The 18774-nt window shown below is 39.4% G+C and overlaps 1 protein-coding gene across 7 annotated transcripts in view; it reads right to left on the reverse strand.

Moving 5' to 3' along the window:
* Window positions 1–18774, reverse strand: part of WDFY3 (WD repeat and FYVE domain containing 3) — a 290091-nt gene that overhangs the window by 107964 nt on the left and 163353 nt on the right. For all 7 annotated transcript variants that reach the window (XM_043514073.1, XM_043514074.1, XM_043514078.1 and 4 more), the window contains 7 exons: window positions 15781–15881; window positions 13956–14174; window positions 10044–10225; window positions 7037–7268; window positions 3683–3843; window positions 1765–1876; window positions 1151–1341 (listed from right to left, as the gene is read on the reverse strand). In XM_043514073.1, coding sequence (XP_043370008.1) covers window positions 1151–1341; window positions 1765–1876; window positions 3683–3843; window positions 7037–7268; window positions 10044–10225; window positions 13956–14174; window positions 15781–15881 — 1198 coding nt within the window. The remainder of the gene's footprint in view (window positions 1–1150; window positions 1342–1764; window positions 1877–3682; window positions 3844–7036; window positions 7269–10043; window positions 10226–13955; window positions 14175–15780; window positions 15882–18774) is intronic.

An 18774-nucleotide genomic window follows, 5' to 3' on the forward strand; every position in this document is an offset into this window, starting at 1 on the left:
TATAAGGAATGTGACCTTCATGGATAGGAGAGACACGGAGCAAGAGGCTAATGGTTCAAAAGGAGGATTAGTAGTACTGAGAGAACAAGGTTCAAGTCTTATTAAGAAGTAGGCTTTTTTATAGGCCAAAATTTACTAATTAGGCCTTTTCAGAGTCTGCTATTCAGAGGGTATGCAAAAATCTAACAGCCCTATGAAGGCACATGGTATGCTCTGATTGCTGCCAAGGGGACCCATAAGGAACTGACAAACAAACCTGTCTTCAAGGATGACAAATGTTCTTACTCCTTAGCATAACGTGGTAAAAATAAATTAATTAAAACCTACCTTGCTTTTTGTACAGGAATCATAAAAATTACAAGACAGACATATTTTACTATCAGTTTCATTAAAACAAAAATGAAGTCCAGAATGAGAAGAGGTTTCTGGAAAAGTGCACCCAGATAGAGAAATGCTTGCACTTGGCTAGGTAGCAATTCCTAGTGGAATCCTTCCATTAGAAATGATAATCTGTACAGCTCAAGAACATGATTGCTCTAAGGACAATCCCCATCCAAAAACCAAGCTCAGATGTAGTAGCCATGGGTTGGGATGCCTGATATCTTGCTACTCCCCTGAGTCAGTAGATCGGGAAACGTAAAAATGACGATTGGTGCCTAAGATGACGTGTGTAGGAGATTCAGGTACTAAAACTGTCTGGTCCTACTGAATCATGCACAAAACTTGAATCAGGAGCGGAAAAGGAGGAAAGGAATAGTTCAGATGATCTGACCATGGAGAAGTAGAGCATCACCCTGTGAGTGGTGACCCAGAGCTCTTCTGGAACAGTGTATGTTGCACTTACTGTTTATTTGGGAGGTGAACAGATCCCTGGTAGGGGTTCCCCATAGATTGAAGCCACATTTGTAGACAATAAAGGGGGAGTGCTGCAAACCCTTGGCAATTAAGCTCTTAGCATGATGGAATTTAAGGATGTCCCAATGAAGTCCAAGACCTTATTTATATTATTCAACTGGTAGTAAGATTAAAACAGCTATTGATACTAAATATAATAAATAAAAAGCAATTTTTAGGTGCATTGAAATGTAAAAGTGCCAAGTTACATGGAAATTCAAGCTACCTGCTCTGCTACGTCTAACTTTTTAAGTACCTGATAACCTTTGATTCTTTCCATTTCTTTGCTGGCTAATGGGTTGCTCTTTACGACACACACCAAGGCCTTCACAGCTGCATATAGTCCTTCTACATCTGATGCCATGGCTACCAAACCCAGAATAGCAGCAGCTCCACCAATGTATTGTAATGTAGTGGCAACAGGCTTTGGGACAAATGTTCTTACTCCTATGCATAAGGTGGTAAAAATATAATAATTAAAACCTACCTCACTTTTTGTACAGGAATCATAAAAATTACAAGACAGACATATTTTACTATCAGTTTCATTAAAACAAAAATAAAGTAGATGAGTTCTATTAAGCCCATAAAAAGGAAGAGGAAGAATTGTGTTTAAGTTATTTAATTGGCTTAATGAAAGCATAGGTATTGTGCAAAGTCATTGTGATGTTTATATTTTTTAATGGCAGAAATTAAACAAAGAAAACACATTAATAAAATAAATGACATGTATTAATACAATAAAATAATGTAGACAATCTTTATTTGATGGATACTTAATCATATCCACTTTCTAGACCTTTGTTCTTATATACTGTAAATCAAAAATATTTAATGCAGTAAATACACATTAACATCAAAATATCTCACCCAAATATCCTATCAGAGCTGCACCAATGGTGCGTGCAGGTCCATTCAGATGTCCTGCTGAGTTGTGCAGTAGCTTCACTGGTGTGGCATTCTCATGAGAAGAAACAGCCAGCTGAATAAAATACCATGAAAGAGTGATTGAGTCAGAAGATTTTTGCTGTTGTTGAAAATGATGTTGTGCCTCTACGACAGTATCCTGCAACATTTGGGCAAACCTTGTGGAATTAAGTTAAACCTTTTTGAATCATGTTTAATACCTTTGAGGGCCCACTGTATTGAAAATGCAAATGTTTGCATACTATTGTGGGATTGTATAGAACTTCTTTAGGAGTAGGAAGGATTAATGCAATCTCTGGGAGATATCAGGTATTTTAAAGGATTTTTGGGGACAGTGTGAGAACTGGATTTCCTAGGAAATATTTAGGAATGAGGGGAATGCAACTGATCTACTTCAAAATCCACTCTTTGGAAGCCATGCCCTGAGGGACAAAAAAACCTGTTGTTTACTGATTATACAGTTCAGGGGTGTTTGATCTGGAGTTTCCAGCAGCAGGTAAAGATTGGACTACTAACTTTTCGTGTGTGCTAGTTCTCAGCTGAGACTGTTCTGAACTTGTGAAACGAAACAGACTCCTTTGGGGTGGCGGGGGGGAGGTGGTGAATCTCTGGTAAACTTATTAGCAAGTATGTAGGTTCTTTTATTGTTCTTAATAAGTTCTCTGTACTGTTTATACCTTCAGAATAAATATGTTTGTATAGGAAGTGCTGGGTGATACTTTATAACTGATGTCTATTATACTGTGTACCATCCCTGAAAGGAGAAGCAAGCAGGCCTGTTTAATTAGATGGTCTTTTGCTGTGAAGCCAGGGAACTGTGCAGCCTGGAAACGTTACCATCAGAAGAGAGAGACACACAGGTCTCCTTCCAAGAAAGGCAACAGCTGAGGACCTGGGACTCTAAGAGTGGGTGCCCTTCCTGGATTACTGAGGGGAAATACAGGTGCAGCTACCCTGAACTGTGACAGATGTGACAATTTCTCTCTCCTTCATGGTAAAGAATGGATAAGGTTTAAAAATAAAATTAACTTTCAAATAACCCAAAGGGGCCACTGAGATAACTTATCACAGAAGTTGGACAAGACCTAGGATTTCCACTGACCCTATTTCTATGCAACAAATTACAACACTTAGAAATGGTGGTCCCATAAGTAATCAATTCAGTGACAGGTTAAAAAAATTAAATTAGCTAAGAACATCATTTGTTAGACCGACTATTAGTTTTACAAATCAGAGTAAAAATTAGAGACATTATCTTGCTCCAAGTAAAGGAAATTAGTCAAATTTCAGTTGCCCCTATGACATTAACTTAGAATCTTCAAACATTTATGCACATAGTGGTTAGTGGAACACCACACATTTGCACATTCAGAAAATCGGGCCATTAGTAATATTTACTTCCATTACTATCAACTTTGTTATTCTACATTATGGCCCTAAATATTTTCATTGGGAATTACAATGAGCATCTGCAACAAAGGGAAAAAAAGGAATAAAACAGTCATTAGTAATTCTAATGGAGAGGATCATCTAAGATCATCATCATCCCATAAAATGGTTCAGTCCAGTTTAAAAAACTTACCCAAGAGAAAAATGAAGTTAGAGAACATTTTTAGTAAGTAGGACCCAGATCCACAAAGGTATTTAGACACTTAACTTCCACAGATTTCAATGGAAATTAGGAGCCTAAATACCTTTGTGAACCTGGGCCTAGGTGATTGCTATAACAGCAGTGTAGAGCCCAAATGTCAGACAGAATTAAAAACAAAAATTAACAGTGAAAATATGTAGAATTATAAGTCTGAGACCATTTTTAACCTCGCAAAATTTTGAAGTTAATACCATGTGTTTTCTAACATACCTGTTTGGCAATAGCTTTACTATCCAATTTGTTGTAAACTTTCCTTATTCTTGCCACTGTAAGTGAAGAAACTGAGAGTGCATATAAACCAAAAGAGACTTTCTCCTCTGGTACCAAAGATACTGGAGATGTGCTGACTCCTTCTGATTTAGAATCTTTACCTTTAAGATAAGAAAAACTTATTTTAAAACCAGAACTATTTTTCTTTAGAGTAAATTTTAAAAGTAAAATTGCAATACACTTTACGCTAGAGATATGCCTCCAATAATAAATTCAGTGGCTATGAATAACCTTTCTAAAGATAGAGTCAACATCCAACAGTACTATATAAACTCATACTGTACATACAAGAAGTCATAGAACTTGTCCCCTATTTTTAAAAACATGTTTATTTTCCTTCCTATTCAAAGGTAAATTATATTCATCCTTAATGGCCAGTCTGCTGTCTGTGACCAACAGTACAAATTCTGGCTTCCCCCTCCTCATTCAGTCAAGATAGGCACCAAGTCAGGCTGTTTCCCCCATTTCTTTCTGACCTGAAAGACAGCGGTTAAGACCACCTCACTTACCTTGCTAAGAAGGCAAGTCAGTTATGAAAGCCTGGTCTTAGAAAAATCACTAGAACAGGAATATGCACTGCTGTGATCAAGCCATGGAAACCAAATTAGCCAGTAAACAGCAATATTATTTGCTTATCTGTGGTTTGGTTTGCGACAACATGACAGTAACCTCTGCTAAGAGAAACACTCTAGGAAAAGAGAATGAGATCCAAGGCTGAATTAGAAGAGGGAGCTGAAGGCCCAGAGGAAGTCAGAACGGTAAAAAGGACCTATGACTCATTTATCCACTGCCCTGGAAGGGGATGCTTCTTACAAAGTTCTGCTCCACTCCTGCGTAGTAGAGCTGCATCAGCAATACCTAGTGAAAAAGAGCAGTGCAAATCCTGTTCACTTAATGTCTCCTCTCTCTGGGTCAGGAAGTGTCTAGGGCTCCACTGGAGCAGGCTCTAAAACTAACCTGACAGGGAATTCCCGTGGCCTCCTAAGCCTCCTGGATACCAGACTTGATCTTTTGTTCAAGACATATTTTGATGCCTGGAGGTCTTTCCTTTAACCCACCAAGACAATGAATAGAAGACTATTTCCCTGAAGATTTCTAATCTACGTATAGCTTGAGGACCCTTCTGGGGTCCAGACTGCACCAGGTTTTTCTCTTTAAGGCTTAAGACTGGAACAGAAACTTAGAAAGAAGGCATCCTGGTTAGCTGAAAGAGGGACAGGACTATTGGCAAAATATATGACGGGCAAATGACCTAGAGCAGTACTTCTCAAGCTATCTGATGTGGGGGACCAGCAAATTTTTTTTCCAATGTGCGCACAGACCGGCAGCCGATGTATCACAGACCAGCACCGGTCCACGGACAACCACTTTGAGTAGCACTGACCTACAGAGACCAGTTCATCTCTCTGCAAGACCCAACATAGAGGATTTCAGGAAAACAGAGAGCTCTCCTGTTCTCCGAGGTAAGGGATTTGGTCTCCAACAACTAGCCTCTTGGAGAAAAATGCAAATCTGCCAGCAGGGAGGCATGAAGGCAGTTTGATATAAGTTCAGACTACCCAGATGCACTGGGAAGTAACCAGATCGAGGGCAGAAAAAGGCACCTACCCTTCAGGAAATCTGATACTAAGGAAGAAGGCCCCACAGTTGTACAATCTACCAAAATCCTTACAGTGCTTAGCACAGCTCACAGTAAAGGAACACAGTAAAGTGGCTAGGCCTTTGACAAAAACATTATAGCCTGTCTAGCTGGATAGGAAAAAAAAAAATCTTTGGCTTCTATCACATGGAAAAACTCAGCTTATACAGGAAGAAAGTGAAAGTGGTCACTTTTACATGGGTGCAGTTCAACTTAAAACACCCCAATGAAGAAGCTTAGCTTCAGTGAGTCAGGAGAAGAGACTCAGGAGTCCTGGGTCTGAGTCATCATTGGACCCTACTGAATTAGGTCTTTGCATAAGGGCATAGGGATCTTTACTTCTTGCACCAGCAGGTCCATGTGCCAACCCTGCCTTGGTCACTTTTGGCAATTAGGTTTTAAGAAGTCTTGTGCTGAGCAGTTTTCTTTAGGACTCACCACATGAGCAGGAGGACTGTAATCTAGAGAAAAGATTAATGGAGTAGCAAATGGGTCCAGAGCTAGAGTTATTGGGTCTGGATACCTGCTGCCAGAAAAAGGAGCACTTGACACTGAATTCTGTTATGAACAGGTCTATAACAAGGATTCCTCAAATCTTTGGAACTGGTTGGAAAGCCTCTAAGATGAGCTTCTTTCCTCTTTGACTGAGTTTTGTCCTCAGCTCCACACACCACTTCAAATGCTGTCTCTGTTCCAACTTTTGGGACAGCCTTTGGGATCACATAAGAGATTCTTTCGTCCTTCAGGAAAGCTCTGTGGTTAGTTTTGTCTGTCACAGCTCATTTCACCCACTGCCTTACTCCTCTGAGATAATGGAGGTTTTTCTCAGTGTCAGCAGAAAAATGTTAGTGTCCCTGTAGGAAAAAACTACTTTAAGAAGCAGCACACTTGATTTTTTTCTTTTGGTTTTTCATTTTTTCTTTAGCCTTTTGTCCTTGAGAGTTCTGTGACTATTAGAGGTAGCCATGGAAATTTCCTTCCTGCATGTTGCTTTCAGTGAGGTAGGAATCTGAATGCAGAGGCAAAAGAGGGAGCTCACAAAGTAGGAAAATCCTGAATGATGGCTGTTCATCATCCTGTCAGAGCAAATGAGGAGGAACACACTGTCTGAGCTGTTCCAGACAGAGCTATTCAACACGTTTCTGAAATCAAGTGACCATTTTTCCTGATCACCACACCATCACCACATTCTATTTCCAAAAAGAACTCTCAAAAAATGGTTACAATACCAATGTAACCATTACTCTCCTTTGTTTGCAATAAACCCTTAATAATTTTGTATGCACTACATTTTGTCCCGTGTAATTTTATTCTCCATTGAACTATGTTTAGGCACTATAAGCAATTACATTTCAATATAGCTTTGTTTAAATCAGTGGATCAATTAAAAGAATTATGATATTCTATATTGATGCTGGAGACCAATAATTTATTCACAGTCCATATGTTAAAACAATAATTATGGAGGTAATTCTGAGCTCTTAAGAGTTTGGTTCATAGTAACATCTTTTCCTATGAGTTGCTGGGCCCTCACCTTTCTCAAACAGTAAGTAAATGGGGGGCTTCCATTGTTCATAGGGTAGATTTGGAATTAAAAAAGATCCAAAAAGATAATCCTCCCTAAAATCATTTACAACAAATGTATTTGTACTTACATGAGATGTACACTGCTTGAAAGCTTCCAACATAATTTGGTCCCAGCTCATAAATGGTGCTAACACTTGAAAGAGGCAAGACTTCCTCTACGAAATGTGTTGGTCCCAGACGCCAAACCAGGGAGGAGATCTGGCGTTGGGCAGGTGGTGTGCCAGTATAGGCATAAACTGTGCTGACTACTGGTGGATTAGCAGAACCTGACCCGCCTGGGCTACTGTGAACATAGTGAAGCTGTAAAAGAGAAACAAATGACAAAGCTGTTAGGAGGAGTACAAAGCTATCACAAAAAGCAAGTAAATAACTTGAAAATTGTGAAGTGTTTCATGTGTTCAAATATATATGTAAAACATTAACTAGTTAATCCTTGTTAGATAATTTTGCCTATGCTGCTAAAGGGAAACTGAAACACAGAAGTTAAGTAACTTGCACAAGATTACTGACTTTGTGGCAGAGCCGTGCTTGGTGGCCCTGGAACACTTTTCATAGTGGGGGTGCTGAAAGCCAGTGAAACTGCAAAGGCCTCTTTTTACCTTGCTCCCCCCCGTTACCTCTATCCGCATGCCCTCTCCCACCCCCTAGAACTGGGCCTGGGAGCACGGCTGTGGCTCCAGGAGGGGGGGATGCAGACAGGGGTAAGGGGGCCAAGGCTGGGACCACAGCTGGGGGCAGGCGTGGAGTCCCGGGTGAGGAGCTGGTGGGAGCAGAGCCTTGGGACCGGCGGGAGCTGAGCCCTGCGTAAAACCTGGGGGTGCTGCAGCACCCCCTTCCCCCCCATAGTTCCCATGATCTGTCCCAAAACCAAGCTCTTTCTAAAAGAGTTTTAAAGAACACAAATAACTCCTAACATTTGGCTTATTTTGAAGTTGTTACACACTGATAGAGAAATTACTCTAGATTCATTGTTTTATTTACTGGCTCTTTTATCACTCTCATCGCCATTTTATCTTCGTACCTATATTCTAAAAAACAGAAAAACAAACAACAAAAGCATAACAGGCCAGACTAAATCACTAGAACACAAAATTACAGCTACAGTTAATATTTCTGATATAGCCACATTTTATTCTCTAGTGATCCCTGCACTTATTCTTTAAAAATTAAAGAGAACAGCAAGGTTAGTCCACACCACTGATCATGCTGATGCACAAAGCAGCAAGGTTATTTCATTCCAGTGACAGGGAAACAGAACCAAGTTTGTCTTTCTGATCTAAGGAATAAACCACTGCCCCATATACAGTAAGTGCAACCACTAAACAGGCACTTCCCAATATATAGTACAAAGGTTTTTTTTAAATATATGGAACAAAGTCTGAAACAATGGTCTCCAAATTTGTATACTAAATGAAATTTAATGCTACAATTTGCTATAGACCCTTGAGGTCTTTACATAAAATCCTTAAAGTAAGGACTGCCATTATCAACCAATTTCCTGCTCAAATTCATCATTGTAGCTTCATGCAAAACTCTGGCATTTACATTTAAGGAAAATAGAACTGCTTAGAAGATAAACAGATTCTGTAGCACACAAACATACGTCTACAATTATAAACTGGAAGTTTCACCAGGCTCTGAGAAAGAAAAGCATTTTTGGAAGACTGCCCTTTTACAGTGTTTCCAAAGCTTTTTTGCACATTTTCTCTTTTCAGTAACATGATAGAGAGCTCTTTCAATTCCGTTTCTTTCAAATTTTGTATCAGGAATATTTTGCTTCACATTATAGCATTCATATAAATCCAATCTGGAAGGTTTAAAGAAGCTGAAATGTTGATCTCTCACTTCACGGAAGAATCTAAACAAGAGATTTGTTCTAGTGCCGTACAACTAAGCTCTCCCTTACTTAAACAAAACAAAAACTGCCATCTTTTATTTTACACAAATTAACTAGATTCATACAGCTGGAAAAAACCATCCTAAATCAGAAATGTGGGTTACGCTTACACGAACATAGACAAGTCATCAGATTAAAAAAGGGTAATAATTTGTATGAAATACTGAGGCTCATCAAAACTATTATATTCCTCATTTTGCAGGATTACTACAGAATGCCAGACATATGTTTATAGTTAAAACATTGCTTCACCTGTAGTGTTTTAGGTCTATTAGAAGGAATGTCATCTTTTCCTCAACACTGATCCAGTTCCCTTAAGGCCCAATCCTGCCCAGTGCTGAGTTCCCTCCAGTCCCAATGACTTCAGTGCGAAGTGAAGAACTTTTAGTACACCTTGCAGGATCAAACCCTCACTGATATTTGCTACTCTGTCTTAGGCTTCATAGTTTACTCACTTGGGTATCAAATTCCTGACCTGTACAATTAAGCATTCCTCACCCCTCAATAAAAAAAATAATATAAGGAGTGCTTATTGCAATCCTTTTATTTAGATTGCCTAATGCTTTCCATTATAACTGGAAAGACAGCCAGGCCAGGCTCCTCCCGAATACACCACATCCTGAACCCAATGTATGGCCCCCACTGAGTCATTCCCACCGCTGAAGATACCACATGGGCAAAGTCTCCCAGAAGGAAAGGCAAGAGTGGGCCAAGCTCCCCCTATTAAACTTCAGACCCAGGATGTAGCCTCAACAACCCACTCCCTCCCTGTGGTAACAGCCTTCTGCTGTCTAATGTAGTTAGTCCAATAGTTTAAGCTATGCTGCAGTTCTGAAGGTTCAGGATTCAAATCCTATCAATAATGAATGATGGCCCCCATTGTTGTTACAAAGCACATAATAGATTTTGCTTTTTACCTCTTTCCTTTTAATAATAGCAGGACTGAATCAAGATTGAGTAATGAAGGAGGATGTTTGTAGAACCCCTGCTTCATTTGTTACAGATGGTGTGTGTAAGGAATGATGCAGGGAACTCAGAAAAAGTCTTCTCTATTTGGAAGCAATGATGCTCCATCACGATGGGCATAAGTAAAATACATCAGTATAATGTAAAAGAAAATATATAAGCCTACTGGAACAACACAAGTTAAAATGTAAAGTTTTTAGTTTTTACTCCACCTTCACAGTATTAACAAGCAGTCCATCAATGTAAAGTGCAGCTGTACTGTTTTTCAGCATGCCTTTACTCATCACCAGAACGAGATGATGCCACTGGCCTTCCACTAAGAGGTCACCACAGCGAAATCGAGCACAACAAGGAAGAATCTCATAGAAGGATGATTCTTCACTGAAGTCATCAACTAAAGAGAAAGGAATATTAATAGGAAATGGTGGCTATCATTACAGTCTACGCCTCTATTTCTTTAGACTTTACATTAAAATACTATAAATCAATAAATTAAGGTTGACATTTCAGAAAGCAAATATATTTCAAGGCAACCAAAACCCAATAAAAAGTTACATGCTCTGAGTAAATCATCAAATATTCCTTTACTTTCAATTAAAATGGAAAGAGTGAACACAGAATTTTTCAAGTTTACTTTGAGCATGTATTTTCAGAGTCTGATAGTATAAATTCCCTTACAGAGTTGCAGAAAGAGAAATTGGTATAGCATTATTAGTTTTAACAGTTTCTGCACTTATGTTTCTTTACTTTTTATCCAAGAAAATCCTAAGGGCATTGATTAATTTTTTTGACCTCATTTCTCTTATTGTTCCTACCTGCTTTGAAATAGTAACTTGAAGCCCTATCTCCCTGCAGCAATATTTTTCTTCACTTTCATTGTGGAAGAACATAAATGACACAAAATGATGTACTATCAAGACTCTAGTACATTCTGTAAGAGTACTAAGGGTGGAATTTTCAAAATTGCTCAACATTGTCCCAGTTCAAATCCCACTGAAGTCAAGAGGAGTTTTACCACTGACTTTAGTGGGAAGAGATGTAGAAAAGCCATTTTGAAAATCCCACTCTAATTAATCTTATGAAAATTTATTAAGAAGGACCATCATTAAAGCCTTTATAAGAGATGGATTAACTAGTGACCAAGACATAGAAAGGTGGGACACAGATGAGGAGTTTTCATAAAGTCATAGGGAACTTTGACCTGTGATATTGGTTCTCTCAGAAATGTTGATAATGTTTTGGTGAGTTTTTTTTTTTTTCTTTTCAACTACTGTAGAGAAGAAAAAGGAAGTGCTAATTCCTAAGTCCTCAATTTTGAGAAACCTTGAAATAACAGTTCATTAATCTTTCATGAGATTCAGAAAGAAAATAGTATAAATCAGAACATTAAGGTCACTGGAAAAGTACAAAATTTGGAAAAATTTCCTGAATAGTTTTTGCTTCAATCTGGAAATTGTCTTAAAATCGGAGACTTTTTCAATGCAAATTTGCCAAGTATATATGAAAACAATAAGTTAGTTGTATCAATTTTATTTAAAACTATTAAATAAATTACTTAAAATTCCATACAAATATTATGTAATCAATCTTCAAAGTATCTGTGTAACATAGATGAGACTTATCCCCAATTTATATCTGGGGAGTCAGTGAATTTAAAGTAATTTGCCAAAATTAATACTGCAATTTAGTGTTTTAGCAGGACTAGAACTATACTGCGCTCTTTCCTAGTTCTTAACTTTTCAAAAAGAACTGCTGATTTCATTTTCAAAACATTGAATGTGCTTTACTTTAACTGTAACATTGCTCATTTTGTGTAACAAGCATTATAAATTTAATTTTGGAAGGCATGAACAATTCCCAAGACCCAATTACACTAGCTTCTTATGCAGTCACTGCTTCAAGCTCTATTTTAGACCTAGAGGGGGGAAAAACCTTCAAGATTCATCTACCAGGGAACAACTTAATAGAAACTGAGTTCTCTCAGCCTTCTTTCATCTTTGTCTATTCAGGCAAGAACCCACTCACTTCTCACCTTAGTGACAGCATCTGGGGAAAACTCTGATTTCCTTATAGATTTCAAGAAAAAGAAGGACAAAACCAGGTGACCCAGAACTTACACATCATCTTTTTCAAACTTGTTTCTCACAAGCCAAACACTTAAGGGGTACACAATTCTTGATTACGAAAAGAATCCTCAAGTAAACAGTTTGATTCAAAATACCTTCACCACTTTCAAAACTCGAACCTCTGGCAGGCTTGTTATATCAGTCTTAGGTACTTATTTCCTTCATACTTTACAACACCAATTAGCCAGTCATCAGAAAATGGTAGGGTGACCCTTTACCAGAGCAGATTTTCCCAGCCAATTTAAAAACAGCGTTTGTAACTTGTCAAAAAGCTTCAGGTCTTTCCTGAAAATGCCTTTTCAAATCCAGAACTTCTTGGAAAAGTGAGAAACATACCACTTGAAGCTTGAAATGTTCAAGTTTAGCTTACAGGTAGGCAAAAGCAATTATACAAATTTATCAAGATATATTTCTCCAGCAAGAAGAAGAGTCTACAGTCTCACAAACAGAGGTATAACAATACTTGTGCGATTGAAGAATTTTAGAACCCACTGTGTTATGGTTATTAAGTTTTTCATTTTTATTTCTTGAACTTCTGACATTTGTAACAATATGAATATGAAATTAATGTAAAAAAGAAATACTACAAAGTATGATCTGCTCAACTTTCTACAAGTCATTCAGATCATGAAAGTTCTTAATGCATGCAGCTCCAATGGGAATAATACAAGTTCTTAGTAACTACCTGAATTTACTTTGGGTCCAGAGTCTGGATTACCTGTTCATATTGTTTCAAGCCCATTTAAAAGACAATAACATCGTTAGACCTACCTGAAAATAATCAACCCTTTCATAGCATCTGAGTTCAATGCTAAAAGGATACCTTTTAACCTACTTTTGAACCATTAACCTCTACTACACATTTACAGCCTTGAAAGTTGTCCCCTTTAAGTTTAATCATCTCTTCTAGAAGACTAGGAATTTACAAGCATTATTGACTCAATCTGCATATAAATTCTAAAGAATTCTACATTAACATTCATTTAATCTTCTTACTTAAGGTAATTTCTAGTTTTCATGTAAATTAAGTTTGAAATTAGGTTGAAAACTTTCTTTCAAGAATCTTTAGATCTTTGCTATTCCCTTACACTTGGTTTAAGATTGTTAAAATTAGAGGAAAATATAATAGCAGCTTCCATATCTAATAATGCTACTTTTTACAAGTTCTGAAGAGTATCAATACAGACAGCTAACTCTAATTATTCAGATGCCTATCATTAGCCTTACACCCCCAGTCACTGACAGTGCATGAGGCCACATGCCCTCTGCAGGCACTTCTGTAGAATGACTATAACATTAAGACTGGAGGTAAATGGTTGATCTCTTCCAAATGGCCAGAAAGCATTGGCATAGCCAAAATGTGCTAAGATGAAAGGTTCCTCCCCCTTCCCCCCCCACTCTGCTGCTGGTAATAGCTCACCTTACTTGACCACTCCCGTTACAGTGTGTATGGTAACACCCATTGTTTCATGTTCTCTGTGTTTATAAATCTCCCCACTGTATTTTCCACCAAATGCATCCGATGAAGTGAGCTGTAGCTCACGAAAGCTTATGCTCAAATAAATTTGTTAGTCTCTAAGGTGCCACAAGTACTCCTTTTCTTTTTTTAATATATAACCTTTGTATGTCGTTAGCTTTTTTAGAGTAATGGTAGTAAGGTTTGTGTTTCTGACCCACAGCACGAAGTCTGAAGAGAACATATTAGTTAATTTAGGAGCAGAAAGACTTTGAAAAATGGTGAGGTTCTCCTCCCTGAAATCTGTAGCCCCGAAGTTGGTGGACATTTTATTTACATGCACACACCAACTTCTCAAAGATACCCTTAAAAATTCACAGAGAAACAGAAGTATGCTTTGCATTTCATTTGTTGCAGAAGTCATTTAGAGGAAGGCATATTTCAGTGAAAATTCCATCAGCTGCAATAGCTAGACATCAAGTTAACTATTCTCATACCTCCATAATACTATCAAAAATATGAGAATACAGCACACCTCTTACCATAGTTTTGAAGCAGTTCTTCTTTAGTTGAAACAATTAGTGATCGGTCTTTTGCTGAGAGGATAATGGCAAGGCATACATAGTGCTGCTCTGAAGAGTTTGCTCGTCGCACAACAGTAAATAGTCTGACTGGATGGTTATTAGGAGGTGTGCTAAAATGCTCAATGCAAAACCAAGTTGAATAGCTTAAACCAGATGGTGGAGGAAAAAACCTTTCCCCTAAAACAAAAAAAACAAAATTTGATTATAGTTGTAGCAGCAATAGTTAAGGTTGCACAAGTATTTCCATTCTGAAGTTCCTTTCTGCAGTTGCTTATAAGCTTTCGCTTTCTGGGCTGACATTTTACAAGACTGCTCTCTGGCTGAGGGTAAAACACACACACACACACACACACACACACACACACACAGTGTGCTAGCTATTTTTGAGAATAAGGAAAGGAAAAGAGCTCACCTTTCCAGTTTATAAAAAACCCCTCCCCCCAACACTCAAGTGTCAGTTCATTGGAAAAAATAATTGAAATTTGACAGGCTCATAGTCCTTAGGCACTTTCAGTGTCACAGTGAACTTTGTTTTGATTTGACAGGGCTGTAATTACAAAAAAAGTTACAATTCATCCACAGGTGGGAAACTTTTAATTATGAGACTGCTGTACAAAAAAAAATTCTAAAAGGAAAAGGCTGTAGTGTGCTTGACTGTGTATGGAACTTGGTGACTCATGCCTCAAAGGGCCTATCTGTCTGAGCTTTACCTCATTTCATTTAATCTCTTAAAGTTCACATTGAATGAGGCAGTTCTCTAAAGCAAGTCCTTTAATCAGGGAATACAAGAGAATTTAAGTGCTGTCTGCTGAACAGTTCTATATTATAGATGTGGATTCTTAACTTTGTCACATGCAGTTATCGCCACAGGATTCTTGATTCATTCAGGTTGGACAGTATTCTGTCAGTGAATGTTAGGGGTACCTAATGACTAAGACAGGAGTCCTATGAATCTGTTTCCCATTCTGGGCTAACTCTGTAATTACAATAGCGAAGATTGTAGTACATCTAGTGAAATGAAGTCAATGAACTAACTCATTTAAGCGATGCAGCACAGCAGAATTGAGTTGTAAGTGTACCAACCGTACAATGAAGGCCTGCGCTAACTGCCACTGAAGTCAATAGGAGTCTTTCCATTGACTACAATGAAAATTGAATCAGGGCTCACATGTGACAGAGGTCTACTCCTTAAAAAGGGAAGATCAAAATAATACATGTTTTAACATCTGTTTTATTTCAGTACCATTTATTCTATGCACTGAGGGAGGCTGGGATCCTGAATAAACAACAGTATTGTGACGATGCAACAATGATTATTGCATAAACAATTAGGTTTGTATGCGTGAGCTAAATTATAGCACTTCCTGAGTTTTGGCTGTTTAACACTGCAATCTTAATATTCTCTTAACATGTCTTCTGAAGGAATAAATTTGACTATGTCGTGTTCAGAGATATATATATATATAGATAGATAGATATAGATACACACAAACACACACACACACACAAAACAGTACATTTGTATCACATACATTCCTTTTACACAATTCAACCTTCTGCTGAAAAATCTTCCACTGTAAAACTTTTCTACATTTTCTATTTCTTTTTGCTGATGCAGTAGAAAGCAATAGAAAGGTGTATAAATAAGATATAAGAAGAGCTTTAGACTATTTGAGAGGGGCACATACATTCTGCTATCACTTTGTGATAAACAGAGCAATACAGCAGTCCTAAATAGTACAGTCATTAATATATAATATTGTAAACAGCTGTATGTACTTACCAGTTCCAATTCCACTAACTACAGCACCATCAACAAGACCTGTTGTGACAGCATTATTTGTAGGTGCATTGTGGGGAGCCAAACTTGGCAAGAATAGACAGCTGTTAAAACAAATAAAAGATCTCTACATTAGTGTTTGTGACAGCCAAATATCAATGCAATTTTCCAATCTCTACTTTATATGTAAACAAAATCTAACCTGGAAAAAGGTGCTGTAACAGGTCCACACCGTATCTGAATTCACTTGCTTACATAGAGAATACAAAAAAAGCAATTCCCCCTTAATTTTCTTTCCAGAGGAAACTCTCCTCAAGATATTTTGTCAGTGTCTGTCTTACTGTAAATACCAGAGACAGTTGACACTGATCTATGAAGCTCTAGGGCCTCTGTCCATTGGCCACTGGAAGATACTGCAGTCAGTCATAACTCCCCACAGCCTTCAGGACTGGTAATTTGTATTGGGAGCTGTGTCAGCTAAAGAATCAGAGGGATTCAGGATCTCACCCTAAATTCTTATTAGATTTAATAAAAACACCTTCAACACTCTTATTTTGTTATATTCCACTATATCTACCTAAACAACTTACACTGTATATGGAAGATACCTGAGCACCTTTGTGCCAAAGCATACTTCTGTAGGGAAGCGAAAGTTAAGTCTATAGTGCTTTAAAAAGAAGTGTTAATGGACGAACAGACCGCAGTTTTACAGATTTCCTCTGTGGTGGCTGACAACATTTCTCAGGATGCCACTACGCAATGTGTTGAGTGTTCCCTGACCCTTTAAAGTAATCATTTTATCTACAGATAAGTATGCTTTAGAGATGAATCTGGCTAACGAGCTGTGGAGGATTTATATACCTTCAGGCCCATGTATTTAGGATGGTACGAAAGGAATAAAGTGTTTTCCTAGACTGGCTAGTTTTGACAAGATGTATTTCCACCGCTCTTTCCACATCTAGCATGTGCTGTGTTTCTTCTTTCAATTGTTGAGGCCTTGGGCAAACTGAGGGACGACTGATTACCTCTGAAATAAGGAAGAGTTTATACATTTTGGTGACTGTAGTGAGGTGGTGTGGTCCCCCGCCGTCCTGGAGAGGGATGAGCCAGTGGGTGGAGCTAGGGAGCTCTGGGCCCGCCCCTCAGAGGGTCAGGCGGTGCCAGGAAGTATAAAGGCTTGACCTCAGAGCTGATTGGAGAGCCAGTTGCCGGGGAGGCCAGACACCTCCGGCCTAGCCCACAATTGAGAAGCCCCGTTGCCCAAGGTGCACGCAAGGACTGGCCCAACCTTCCCCTCACCAGCTACCCGGAGGAGTTGCCGGGCCTGCCCCATGCCAGCTACCTGGAGGAGTTGCCGGGCCTGCCTCTCGCCACCTACCCCGAGGATCCCATAGTGCTGGACCCCCTGGAAAACACCACCGTGACCTAGGTACCACCCGAGGGGGAGTGTGGAAGTAGCCTGGGGGCAGCCAACCCTAGTTTGGCTGCAGCACTGACAGAGCCCGTGTCAGTGTGTTGCGGCCAGGATCCCCACTGACACAGCAGTGGATCTTCTGCCGCTGCTAGAGCCCTGGGCTGGGACGCAGTGGAGTGGGAGGGCCTGCATCCCGCCCTGCCACCCAACTGGCAGGTGGCAGTCTCCCCCTCTCCCAGGGCCTTTAGAGGCCTGAGCTTATTGCTAATGTGTATACTGCTAGAGCTCAGCCCCTGCCTGAGGGCCTGAGCGCCGAACTCATTGTTGCCCCGACCTGACCTAGGGCCCAGGCTTACTGTGCTTATTTCAGTTGCTGCAAGGGCCGCTGAGGGAGACTCCCACGGCCGGACTAATTCCCTCCAAGACATCAACAGTGTGTAGTGAGGCGGTGAGGTTCCCCCACCGCCCCTGAGAGGGACGAGCCCCGGCTAACCTCTTTACAGTGTCTTTACAGTGACAAATGACTTTGGAGTCCAAATAGCTACTGTGTCCTCAGGTAAAACAGAATAAGGCTCATGTCTTTCAAGAACAGAAATTTATGACACTCTTCTTGCTGGTGTGATTACTACCAGGAAGCACATCTTCATGGAGAGGAATTACAGGGAATTAGATTCCACTGGTTGAAAAGGACTGTATGTGAGAGCATGTAGGCAGATCCCAAGAAGGGAAGACAGAACTACCTTGTTGGTTGAGATTGTCATGCTGCCCTAAGAAACCTGCAATATAATGAGGTCACCTAAGAGAGAAACAAGCCAAGCCTGCATTTATGACACTGCTTATCTTAAAGGCCAGCAATATGATGGTAGGTGGGTGGTAGTCTTAAGCCAGGTCTAAACAGTTTGGTGAAGAATACAGAAAAACTGGAATACCTGTCCTTTGGTGGTGGTGATCATTTTGATATTAGTAAGATAATTGTACCAGAGCAGTTGCATATGTTGAGGCGAGCAAAGATGCTATCTAATTTTGTTCAGAACTTGATACCCAGTACCCAAGCTTTTCCGTTCAGGTAATCTATGTCTGGAGGCAGGAGCAAGGCCTGGGATAAGAGATCCTGCCTACTGGGAAGGTGAACAAAGACCTCTGTAATAGCTCCACTTGGTTTGAGTAGCATGGTCTCTTTGGCAAATTCTTGGTGAAGGAGAATGATCAACACACCTCCTCCCCTTTCTAACCTTCTGAAAAATTCTTCTTAATGGTGGAGAGTGAAAGTGTAGACAAACTGTATTAGGACATCTGTGAGCCAGGCCCTCTGTCTCCAATAATCCCTGTTCTGCTTCCCTGACCTGGGGAAAAGTAGTTTCATGTTTGGGTTTGGGTTTTGACTTGATGCAAATAGGTCTAGCTAGGGTAGCTCTCTGGCTATCAGTTGAATAATTCTTGGTTCAGAAACATTTTCAAGTTGTCCACCTGCTGTTGACATATCAAGTCTGCTTTCGTGTTCTGGTTTCCCTTTATATGGATTGCCTTGGTGCAAGTTAGGTGATCTTCTGCCTGCAAGAGAATCTGCATCATGCTGACCTTTA

Source organism: Dermochelys coriacea, chromosome 4 (genome assembly GCF_009764565.3).
Source record: "Dermochelys coriacea isolate rDerCor1 chromosome 4, rDerCor1.pri.v4, whole genome shotgun sequence".
Classification (NCBI taxonomy): Eukaryota; Metazoa; Chordata; order Testudines; family Dermochelyidae; genus Dermochelys; species Dermochelys coriacea.